General features: G+C 36.8%; 1 protein-coding gene across 2 annotated transcripts in view; it reads right to left on the bottom strand.

Moving 5' to 3' along the window:
* MICU3 (mitochondrial calcium uptake family member 3) overlaps window positions 1–12,865 on the bottom strand; it is a 93,988-nt gene that overhangs the window by 57,207 nt on the left and 23,916 nt on the right. For both annotated transcript variants that reach the window (XM_025394110.1, XM_025394111.1), the window contains exon 2: window positions 1,839–1,992. In XM_025394110.1, the coding sequence (XP_025249895.1) occupies window positions 1,839–1,992 (154 nt within the window). The remainder of the gene's footprint in view (window positions 1–1,838; window positions 1,993–12,865) is intronic.

Below are 12,865 nucleotides of genomic sequence, written 5' to 3'. Positions count from 1 at the left end.
ACGCCATTCTCCTGCCTCAGCCTCCGAGTAGCTGGGACTACAGGCGCCCGCCACCACGCCCGGCTAGTTTTTTGTATTTTTAGTAGAGACGGGGTTTCACCATGTTAGCCAGGATGGTCTCGATCTCCTGACCTCGTGATCCACCCGCCTCGGCCTCCCTAAAATCTTTTTTTTAAATTTAAAATCTGGCACGATCAAAAGTGTCTACTTCAAATTCCATTCCAGCTACCTTTCAGTTCCTTTCTCTTTTGCAACCAAATATTATTGTAAGAGGGTCCTTTACACTCATCGTCTTCATTTCTTCATCTGCTACTCACTCCTGCAATTGCCCTAATGACTCCACTGAAACATCATTTTAAAAAACCATCAATAACCTTCATGTTATTAAATCTAGGGGACATTTTCCTGTCCTATCTAACTTGAATTCTCAGTAACACTGCACTCAATTGGCAATTCCGGCTATTTTACTTGGCTTCTATGACTACATACCCTTATGATTTTCTTCCTATGTCTCTGGCCACTCTTATGTCCCCTTTCCTCATCCTTTCAAAGCCTTTTGTCCATTCATCTTTTAAAGAGCAGAAATTCCTCAAGGCCAGGTCTTTGGTTATCTATATTCTCATCCTATACGGCTTCCCTAGGCAATTTCATTCATACACATCATATGAATTAGCAAAAATGCAAAGATGAATCCTAAATATATACCTGAATCTCTTCCTTGATATCCAGTGGAAATAATCCAAAGAATCAAAAATTCATTAAAAGTTAGTATGTCAGGTAGCCAATTTGCCAAATTACTGAGTATTTATTTTAAGGTTCGTTTTTGCCATATTGCTGACTCAGGAGAAAAAAATGGCTATAATTGTTCTAGTCTAAAAGTATTTGTGTGACAGTTTAAAGCAGATATGGGTCAAATGACTGATGATTTGTTATACTGATTTTTCGTGAGTGATCTTTCAGTGAACTGAAATGAATTATTAAAAAAAAAATCCAGCTGTATCCTTTTACATATCCAAGGTATCTCAAATAGATCATGACCAAAATTGAAATTGTGATTTTTCTCCTCAAACCTGGTCCCTACTCCCATCTATCCAGGTAAGCCAGTCAGAAACCCTTAGTTCTCATTATTCTTTTACCACCATCTGTAGAGACTTCTGAAGCCTCAACTATCACCAGTCAATTGTGATACAGTATCAAAGGACAGTATCTATAATTATCTAAAAAGGCAATTAAAATACTCTTTTTTTACTGTCTATATCTGTGAGGTAGCTTTTCTTCACATACTGCATGGAAAATAACATATTGTAACAGATCAAATAAAAAAGCACATATGAGAATACAGCTGTCTTCTGTTAAGTTAGATATTAAGAGATTTGCAAGAATGTACAGACTGCCAAAAAGTTTGAGAACTATTATTCTAATATATGAAAAGGTGAGAAACAATTAAACTATTAATATATTTACACTGCAGGAGCGATGACAAATGCAAAAGAGATACAGGTAGAATTCTTGCCCAGTGCTAACCTCAAAGCCAGTCCTCTGAACTACTCTGTTCAGGTTTGATATAAGAATGAATAGGCAGAATATGAGTCTTTTATAAAAAGTATCAAAAGTAAGGTGGTGTTAAGCTGAGAAAGACAGAGCAATTGAAAGTTTCTGAAAAGAGACGTGAGTAAGAGTCTGTAAGAAATATCAGTCTGTAACACTGAATAGCACAATATCATGTGAAATACCACATTACTCAGTTCTTCTAAAAAACTTATACTGTTCCATACATTTACAAGCTAGTGATAAAAAAAAATATACAATTATTAAGATAATTTCAAAAGTATACTTACCTTTGGGCTCATCTGTTGTAACTGCCAAAATAAAATCATACGGAGTCATGAATAACTGCCCTTCACATTCTATAGAAGCAAATAAACGAAATCGCCTCTCCCGAGATGTGGCACAGAGGTCTAAGTCTTCAATGTCTGTTCTGCCAATAGCAACCTAAGTTAAGAAAGCAAATAAATTTGGATCATGTGAAGTAATACCTCCCTCTAGAAGATACTTTTAATTATGTTGAAAGTGAATTAACAGAGTAAATGAGGAAGTGTGAAAATAACATCTTTTGAAAAACGTTAATCACTTTATAAATAAATTATTCACATAAATAAAATTAATATTCGAAAGATTCTACAATAAATATCATTAAGAGCTTAAGGATTTTAAACTGGCACTTTGAAGAAGTGATTTGTGATGTTTTTGATTTATTTCTTAAGCTTCAGTCTTACAGAGCATTAAATTATGGAGCCGGTGGTACCTGTACAAGGAACACCAGCACCTGCTGAATTCCTACTCTGCACTCTTACAGGCCAATGTAGTTAATTACAAGTCTATTCACTAACATCCATTAATTTTCTAAAAGAATAAAATAAAATCCCAATAGGCTACCTATAACTACCACTAAGGAAACCATTTAGTGGTAATATTTAGATTAGAAGTGAAATTGCTAATTCTAGGTCACTAATAGTGACCATCATTGGTCTGAATTTTACCTAGAACTCCAGTTTGCTGAAAATTAATAGAATTAGAAAGTGTTTGTATATGGGGTGAGGGGTCTCTTTTCCTTCAAGACCTTTCCTTGTAGATAATTTTCCATTGTTATTTTCTCTCTGAAGTAACTAAAGCAAATTTATTTTTTTAATAAAAGGATTTACTTTCCTAATTACAAGAGAAATGCAAAGCTCTTACATGTAATTGAGAAGACAGAATTTTTAAAAAATTGTTAAGTATAATTTTGTTTTCTTTTTGGCAAAAAAGTAGGATTTTACCATACATGCTGTTCAATAACCTGATCTTTTTCATTTATCAATTATCAGCGCCATTTTTCTATGTCACTAAATATTCTAGTAGTTACTGTATAAAATTGGAAGACAGAATATAAAAATTTATAGATAGAACTGTTTTTGTTTTCTTTAGGCAAAGAAAATGGGATTATACCATATATATTGTTCAGTAATCTGACCTTTTTACTTACTAAAACTTTAGGGCAATTTTCCTATGTCACTATTCCTGTAGAAGACCATTTTTGTTAACTGCATAATATTCCATAGTAAATGTTTACAGTGAAACATAAACAATTCTACAAGGTTATTCAGTTGATTTCTAATCTTTAGATATTACAAAACAATGGTATAATGACCAACCTTGAAAATATTTAGAAATATCCATAAATAGTTCCTCAGGATAAATTCTTTTTTTTTTTTTTTTCTTCAGACAGAGTCTCACTCTGTCACCCAGGCTGGAGTGCAGTGGCATGATCTCAGCTCACTGCAACCTCCACCTCGTGGGTTCAAGTGATTCTCCTGCCTAGCCTCCCTTAATCCTTAGGAGTGAAAGTGATAGGTCAAAGAAGACCTTTTAGTCAGACTGTCTTCAGGGAGTTTATAGCAATTTACATGATTGTCGGTAACACACAAATTGTATTTTCCCATATTTCATAAAATTATTTCTTACAAGAAAAAACTGTTTAAATATTTAGCACCTTGAGAAGCCATAACAAAAAAACTCATAGAAACTTTTGGCAAGAACACTACTTTATTTCTAAGTTACACCTTATTAAACAAAAAGCCAGGCAAATGATTAATCTTTTCCATCATTCTGAAGACTAAGACTTCTCAAAACATTACAGTTGTAGTCAAATAAAAACTGGAAAAAAGTTTCGTTCCCCACTTTTAATGGCATAAGAAATGAAATTTGTGGTGTCTGTCTTTAAGGAATGAGTATCAATCTATATGGAAAGACAGAATACTAGCTGGAGAGACAAAAGGCACAGAGAAACGGAATGGGTTAAATGCAAGCAAATACAAGACAGGCGCTATACGTCGGGCTTAAAAAGAAGGCTTCAGGAAAAATTATAAATTTGAATGCCAAGAAAAGATATGAACATTTGGGGTTTCTACAGCATATCTGAAAGATGGCCATAATCTTCCTGGGCAGAGGATTCACATTCATGGAAAAGTGTAGTAAAAGGATGGTGAGTTAATGATTTCTGAATGCCAGACTAAAGCCCTGGAGTTTAGTCTGATAGTAAACAAATGGTCTTAGGAGATTCTTAAGTGAAGCAATGATTCAAAGAAAATGGTGCTTTAGAAAGATAAAGCAACCTGGTACCAAAGACAAGTTGGCTCAGCAGTACATTGATAACAGTTGCTCAGGTATCCACAGGTATTGGAAAATTGTTTTGGCTCTGTCGTGGGTGAGACATGAGATACTGAACAGCTCACAGGTAAAAACGACCAATAATCTCCCTGAATAGTCCCTGGGTATCAGACTATCATCTTAGTCTCCTCGTACACACATATCCCAGGGGATTCTTCTTCCTCTCAAGGTGGGAAACCAATCTTGTCTGTGACTAGAGCTTGCTTTTCTGCCTTTTTCTTGCTAGGCCCATTTCGCTGGGCCTAGGTGACATCAATCAACCATGATTTATCACCAGTGAATTTCATGGAGACCACTCAGCCTGGAGCTCCCACTGTTTCTGCACCATGATCTGGATGAAGCATGCTTCGGTCTACCATTCTGCACCCCAAGTTTCTGCCTATAACATCTCTATTTGCTCTGACCTAATACAGACTTGATCTGTGGCTTCCATTTCTACCTGGTGCTACTACTGCTCCTGAGATGCCTGTTTTCTCATCAAACTTTCTTTCCTTAAGCATAGTCTATCAATCCCCCAGCTTACCAAACCCGCCTGACCACTGCAGCTGGGAATGTGATCCACCTTCTATGAGCTAACGCTGACAATTTCTCCTCCTCCTTTACCTCTACTAACAGTCAACTAACAAAGTCTGTAGTCCTCTAATTTCACACATCAAAACCACTGCCACCACCTTTGTTCAGGGACTCATTACTACCTCCCTACAGTTTTATAGTAATGCCCTAACTGTGATTGTTACCTCTAATCCATCCTATGCTGAAGTGAGAGAAAACATGCAGAACTGTAGAAAAGTTTGCATTCTTTAACCACCTGAGCAAGGGTATGAGAAGAAATCTCACTAAGCAGAGCTGAAGGTTTTCATTAAAACTCCACTTTCAGAATCCACTCCTGTTGTCTTAGCAATAGTATTAAGTGGGGCTTTTGACAATGGTATTAGGTCCGTGCCCACATTTATATCTACCACCACTTTAAAGGAAGGTCAGGAAGGAGTTTGGAATGGGTTTGTGCCCCAGGAGAAAAAAAAAGAATATGTATAAAAGAGATAACCAGAGGCCTGGTGCTTAAAAGGGCTTGCCAGTACCACCAACTCATTGCTTCCTCCATTGTCTCTGCTCAGTTTAGTGTAATAAAGCACATAGTCTAATAAAACACATTAATACCACTCAGATGAAAAATGGACTTGTTAAAAGTAAGTAACAGCCAGGCATAGTGGCTCACGCCTGTAATCCCAGCACTTTGGGAGGCCGAGGCAGGCAGATCACTTGAGGTCAGGAGTTCGAGACCAGCCTGGCCAACATGGTGAAACCCTGTCTCTACTAAAAATACAAAAATTGGTCTGGTGTGGTGGTGCATGCCTGTAATCCCAGCTACTTGGGAGGCTGAGGCAGGAGAATCACTTGAAATCATTTGAAACCCGCAAGGCGGAGGCTGCAGTGCACCAAGATCATGCCACTGCACCCCAGCCTAGGCGAGAGCGCGAGACTCCATCTCAAAAAAAGCAACAACAAGTAAACAATTTCCCCATGATAACCCAGTAAATTCGTCTGATCCCAGAATAGTCTACTTATCATCAACTAGGAGAACTCAGCTCATCTGGTGGGAGAATGAGACGGGATGGAGAGCAGAACAGGAATACAATACTTGTGTTGGTTTTTAAGTTCTCTATTCTCTTCTACAGACTTATTTGTCTCTTTCTACTCAAATACCATACTGTTTTAATGACTATATCTTTTGAATATGTTTTGACGTTAAAACAAGACTGTACCTTACTGTCAATCTTTTTAAAAATATATGTAACGACAGATACGTAATTTTCTATTCAAAGTAAACTTTGAAATCAGTGTATCAAATTCTATTGTACAAATCCTACTAGTATTTTGTTTGAGATGACATGAAATTTGGGAGAATTGATAGTCTCACAATATTGATTTTTCCAACCTAGGAACACAGATGCCTATTTAGTCAAGTCTTCAACTATGTCTTTCAATAAAGTTGTGTAGTTTTCTTCATACAAATTTAAAATATTTTGGTAGATTTACTCCTGAGCATTTCATAATTTCTGTGCAATTTGAATCGGGAATGGGATCTTTTATTCTATTATACTTTCAGTTGGTTATTTTTTATGTGTGGAAAGGCTATTAACTTTAGTATATTTGCTTCATATCCAACTATCTTAATAAATTCCTTCATTAATCTTAACTTTTTTCTCAGATTTGCTAAGTAGGTAATCACAAATTCTTTCAAAATGGTGACAGTTGTAGCTTGTCCTTTTCAGCATTTATATCTCATTTTCATTGCCTTAATTGCTAGAGTTGTAGGTCTATAAAAATGATGTTGAATATTATCAGTAATATTAAGCACTCTTGACTTTTTCTCTGTTTTGAAGAGAACGCTTCTAATGAATTGCCAATAAAAGCAATGTCTGCTGTTAGTTTTGATAATTATCTTCTACCTTTTATCAGGAATTGGTATTCATCTGGCCTCCTTTGTTCTCTGAAAATGAGTTTAGAGTTAGAATGGTCCTTAGAGATCATTTGGTCCTGTTTCTTCACCTTTTTATCAGAATAGAAACGTAAATATTAGTCCCCAAACAAATATTTAAAATGTGTTGGGTGAGTAGCAGCATAAATAGGAATCCTCAAACAAAAACTCAAACTATATTGGACAAAACTCTATTATTTGCATTCTTTTAAGCCTGTATAGTTTCTAAGATGAATATTTAATGTCAACAAATGACTTAATGTAAATTCATTCACTCATTCAACAGGTACTTGCTGTGTGCCTATTACATACAAATGAAATATTATAAAATAATTAGTCAATTGGAAGATTACCAACATTAACTAAAACTGTTTTAGGACAAAAACAAGTAAATAAGCTTGGTTTAATCATGTTCTGCCTACATACACCTAACTACTTTCAAACACTTCAAGAATCCATATGCTTATTTCTCTGTAGTTTATCAATAGACTGTTTACTTAGAGAATGATCTAATGGCATAAGATGAATAATTTATCATTTGTTACTATGATACAGTTCTGACCAAGCTAAACTTCAGAGTGCATAGGAGACTGACTTGGAGCAGTCCATGAAGTTCTGCTGAGTATACTTCATCTACTGGAACCTCTGAGAAAGAGGCAGCAGCTTGCCAGCAGACTATCAAAGTGTCACAAGGAACTCAGACCTTTCAGAGATTTAGCTTTGGTTCTGAACTTTCCAACGTTAAAAAAAAACAAAAACAAAAAAAACCCCACACTCTCTGAGGTTTTAACATCGCAATTACAAACATTCAATTAAAAAAAAATAATAAAAGTGGAACAAGACATTAAAGCAGTTTACTAAACCTCTTGTGAGTCTTTCTTGCTTACAAATGACAATGATCTTGTATCACATTCATGTTCTGGACCTTTTAAAAAACACACATAGCCATTTCACTGGAGCTCAATGAATCTGTGGTTCTGTGATTAGGGGTATATCCTTATATTACTAGGAATAGGTTTCATTGGCTGATCTACTTCATTTTTAAGTACCTGTTTTGCTTACCTAGATGCAATATATCTTTTAAACGTTTATTTCTAATTTAAAAATCCTACTAAAATCAACTGAAACATCTTTCATTACTATGCATTATTTCAGTAAATGGTACTTTTGGCATCACAAATTGCCAATGCAGTAAAAACTTGTCAGTAAGTATAATATGTCAAAGGTCAATAGGGTACTTTAGAAGCCAAGGCGGGGGGGATCACCTGCAGTCAGGAGTTCGAGACCAGGCTGGCCAACATGGTGAAACCCCGTCTCTACTAAAAATACAAAAAAATTAGCCAGGTGTGGTGGCAGGTGCCTGTCATCTCAGCTACTTAGGAAGCTGAAGCAGGAGAATCACTTGAACCTGGGAGGTGGAGGCTGCAGTGAGCTGAGATCACACCATTGCACTCCAGCCTGGGCAACAAGAGTGAAACTCCGTCTCAACAACAACAACAACAAAAAAAAACAAAAAAAAGGTCAACAGGGAAAGCTAACCTTAAAGCGAAGAAAACCTGAATTATATTCATTCATTTGTTAAACCATAAACTGCTAAACTGAAAATCATTATCATCAATTCAGTGTTATATACTTTAAAATATGCCTTTCAAAAGTGGTAACGTAGGAGGTGATCATTTGCAAATGGGTAAGGAAGAGACTGAGAGGAGTTAGAGAAGAAAGGAATTATCTGAGAAAAATTCTTAATTTCTGTAGATTATAACTTATATTAATTACAACATATTAAGTTATAGCCGATTATCAATGTTAAAAATTTGCTCTAATTAAAAATTCTTAGAGATTGAATATAATTAATACTGTTTGAACCTTGAATTATTGTTTTCATATGAGTTTTGGAACCAATCCTGTTCCAAGTTGGAGGTAACCACATACTCTCAGGCCAGAGATCAAGGTGTCGCCTGTTATGATCTGGGAACAAGAACTGAGCTCCTGATTTGCTCCCTATCCTTAGAACTAACCCGTCCCTGATTTCCCAGTGTCTGTACCTGGGTTCCTGTCAACCTGTGCCTGAGACGTCTTCCTCCTGCTCCACAGGTTCCCTCTGGAATTGCAGTGCATGCTTACCTACCCACCCCAGGACTTGCTGTCAGGCTGCTACTTACCAGATCTCCTTAATGCTTCTTTCTAAACTCTGTCTGTTTAGAGCTCTGCTAGTTATCAATACATTCAACGGTTATTTACTGATAGAGCTTCATAAAATCAACTAAGCTAATACTAACCAAACTCTAGGCTTAACCTGTTGACAGAAACAAGAATGAGTCTAATTTGCATCAGAGCACAGGATAAACTCTGGAAACTATAATGGTCTCCGCCATGGCCAGCTCCAAGAATATTTTAGATCTACTTCAGTTCTCTGCTTAAATTTGCAATTTCTCTGGCGATGACTCCAATATTTTTCCAGTTATTGCCAAGGAAATGAATCCATGGTGTTCCATATCAAATGGAATATGTGATTCTTTTACTCAGACTCTCAGGAAGGCCACATTCCAGAAAACTGGTGCTGCCACACCCTCTCTACTGTATAAGCTACTGCTCCACATCGATTCCTAATTAATCACATCCCTTGCAATAGCACACCTTAGACCCTGACCACACAGCTTTCCTGTAAGCCAACACAGTATCTGGATAAATCTTAGTGATTTCCTTTATATATCCCTATTATATCACTTGTACTCCTTTCCTCCATTCACACCAGGTTGCAATGATCTGTTTATCTATTTGTCTCTTCCATTCAATCATGAATTCCTTGAGCCCTAAGTTCTTGCGAGAAAAAGAAAAACATAAATATCACTTGGAAGAGGTTCAAATAAGCAAGACTGAGGAGAGCACTACATGGAGGACTGCGGGAGCAGGCAGCAGTGGAGGGAACAAGAAGCCAGACAAGAAAGGTATGGGAGATGCAGTGTATGATTCATTTGGCACAATCCTAAACCAACTTCAAGACCCAGACTATGGACCTCAGCCAGGAACAGAGGAGATTACAACGAGGTTCAAGCAGCAGGCAAATTGACTGAAGCCCACTACTCAAAGAAGAGATAAGTAGATAAGAGGAGCCTTGATTCAGGAAGAAGAAATGTAGTCCCTGCGGAACTGGCATAAGGTGACTGGGATTTTTTAAGTGACATTCTAAGGTAGGAATCTGAAACATGGGATTGGGATAGAAGACTGGGGCTAAATCACAGGGATCAATAAGTTACACTAATAATGTCAAGTGGCCAATTAGCTATTAATCTAAAGCTCCTTATATTCTGTGGCTCTTAGTGTGTGTGGTGAGGTTGAACCTACAGGCAGGCAGTTAGGTGAACTTTCGTACTAGGAGAACTTAAAAGACACATCTAGCTGACAGTTAATTCACCTGTATCCAGAAACAATCCTCTCCCTTTCTCAGTGATCAAGACCTTCACCAATTAATCCCTTCTCTACCGTATTAGACAGGGTAGGCTAATTTCTCAAATGTAATGGCTCCAACACAACACAAGTGTTTGTATCTCTTTCTCATATAAGAGCTCTGAGAGAACATACCAGGACTGGGGCTGGGAATTGGATCAAGGAGCTCTGCTTTATATAGTCATTCAGAGACCGAGGCAGATGATGTCTCTGTCATTATCAACCAAGGGAGAGGGAAATAAAGTATGGGAGAAGTTCATGTGAGAAGCTTTTATAAGCCAGGCCTAGAAGTAGTATAAATCACTTCTGCTCACCTTCAACTTAAGAGAAGGTAAGTCACACAGCCACACTTAAGTGCAAGGAATGATGGAAAATGAAGAAGAGTTGGACATCTATACCCTAACTATTATGGAAAAGGAGAAGAAATTGTGGCCAACAGTTTGCAGTCTCTGTCATACCAACTTCAGGTAACAACATCAGGGACTCATGGAATATAAAGGACTAAAAATAAAAACATTAGAGTAAATTTAAGAAAGACTTGGAGAGACTCACTTCCAAAACCAACCACATCTGTAGAACTAAAAGCCTCAAGGCAGGTAACACTTCTAAATCACCTTCATCAATGTTTCAGGAAACACTAAACTGCTGTGATTCACTTAGGTTGACAGTTTCATACATTTCAGCCTCTGCAGACTATATCTCTCTTCCCAAATTCTTAGACACAGCCACCATCAGCTTGAAATTTAATATTTGCACTTGTATGCTCCCTGGTCTTATTTTCCAAATTTGGCAAAATGCTTCTGTAACTCTGACCTTTTCTCAAAACACCACAGTGAGATTAAGAAAACGTTTGGGGCTGGTCACGGTGGCTCATGCCTGTAATCCCAGCACTTTGGGAGGCTGAGGCGGAGGGATCATGAGGTCAGGAGATCGAGACCATCCTGGCCAATATGGTGAAACTCTGTCTCTACTAAAAATACAAAAATTAGCCAGGCATGCTGGCGGGCGCCTGCAATCCCAGCTACTTGGGAAGCTGAGGCAGGAGAATCGCTTGGACCTGGGAGGCAGAGGCTGCAGTGAGCTGAGATCGTGCCACTGTACTCCAGCCTGGTGACAGAGCAAGACTCCATCTCAAAAAAAAAAAAAGAAAAAGAAAACATTCGGGTCTGGTCCCCAGTCCTTGAATGTTGACAGATATTGAATGTAAACAAATGTTTTTTGCTCTTCCTTCACAAACCTACCCACGTTATCTAAGGGAGACTGAACAGTAAGTATTATTACTAACCTACAGTTTAATTTACAAAAACCGACTCAACTACCTATAGGTCTTCACATTTTTCTCTATAATTATACGACTGAATTATTCCTAAACTTGGCGGCAGATTGTTATACTCAAAGTATCTAACAAAAATAACCAAAAAATTCTAAATCTAAAATCTAAGTAACAGAAACAAAATATAAAACTCCCTGCAAATGCATATACGTACATAAACTTAAGTTTTAAATCCTAACAACTTCACTTCTTTCATTCATATAGTAAAATCCATTCTGAAAATACAATATAATCATCAAACTTCAAAGTAATGAAATCATGGCATGTATGATTTTGTCAAACATTACCTATTAAATGTAATAATATTACAATTTCTTGGCTTCATATGGGAATATTCTAACTAGATATGTGAAACTTTTTATAGTGCTATTTTTCACCAAATAGGAAAATAAAGACATTGTAAAGTTGAAGGTGAGGTATCACTGCAGTGTTTTTAGATGTGGAAAATTTTGCTGAAATGGAACTTTTTTCCTATCAAAAAGACCTTGCAAAGCTCCTGCAGAAAACTGCCCAAGCACAGACCACAGATTTGGCACATGACTTATCTTATATTTATAATATGAGTGTGAGGCCACACAGTAGTAACATGAAATCACAGAAATCGAGAGCTAAAAGATAACTGAAATTTGCCATTTCATGTTACTCCTTCTAGAAAACTACACCTTAGACCATCTAGGAAATTATTTTATGGGAATTGCCTGACACCCTTTTCACATTTGCTAAAAACGTTTAGGGAATCTTCTTCTTTCTACCTCTAGAAAGCTCTATTTCTTCTGTTTTACTGAGAAATTGTGAGCTATTTATGAGAATTTATGTGGAAATAATAAAAAATATACATGATTGCTTCATAAAAATTAACTAGTAATTCTTTTTAGGTAACTGTGTGGATGCTGTAAGTCATGCTGACAGAACTAAGATGATAAGCTTAAAAAATGACAAAAGTTTCATTTTTAAGTTACCTCATCTTTCCACGAGAAATAAAAATACAGTGTCAATACAATTATCCTCTCTGGAATTTCCAAACTCAGACCTTTGCAACAAGTACTTAGATGTTACTTGTTAAGGTAGTGAGGCTAGGGCCTTCAGGCAACAGAGTACATCATTAGCCTTCCTATGAAAACAGAAAGCAAAGGTTCACTGCCAAGGCACAGGCTCACGTTACTTCAGGTCAGCAATTCAAAAATTTACTCAGTGGTAAGGTCTAGTTTTCCCAGGGAGGCAAGATTAAATGCCAGATAAAGGATTCACTACTTGACAATTAGAGAAACTTACGCCTACCAGCTGATAATACCCTAAAAGAGGCAATTCAAAACAATTATATCAATTATCTAAACTGCATAATACCTTACTCTGCATAATACCTTACCTTTTAGCAACCACGAAACAGAGAAATGACAATG

Source organism: Theropithecus gelada, chromosome 8, assembly GCF_003255815.1.
Source record: "Theropithecus gelada isolate Dixy chromosome 8, Tgel_1.0, whole genome shotgun sequence".
In the NCBI taxonomy this organism is placed as follows: domain Eukaryota; kingdom Metazoa; phylum Chordata; class Mammalia; order Primates; family Cercopithecidae; genus Theropithecus; species Theropithecus gelada.
The sequence above is the reverse complement of the archived record's forward strand: the minus strand, read 5'-3'. Positions and strand labels throughout refer to the sequence as shown.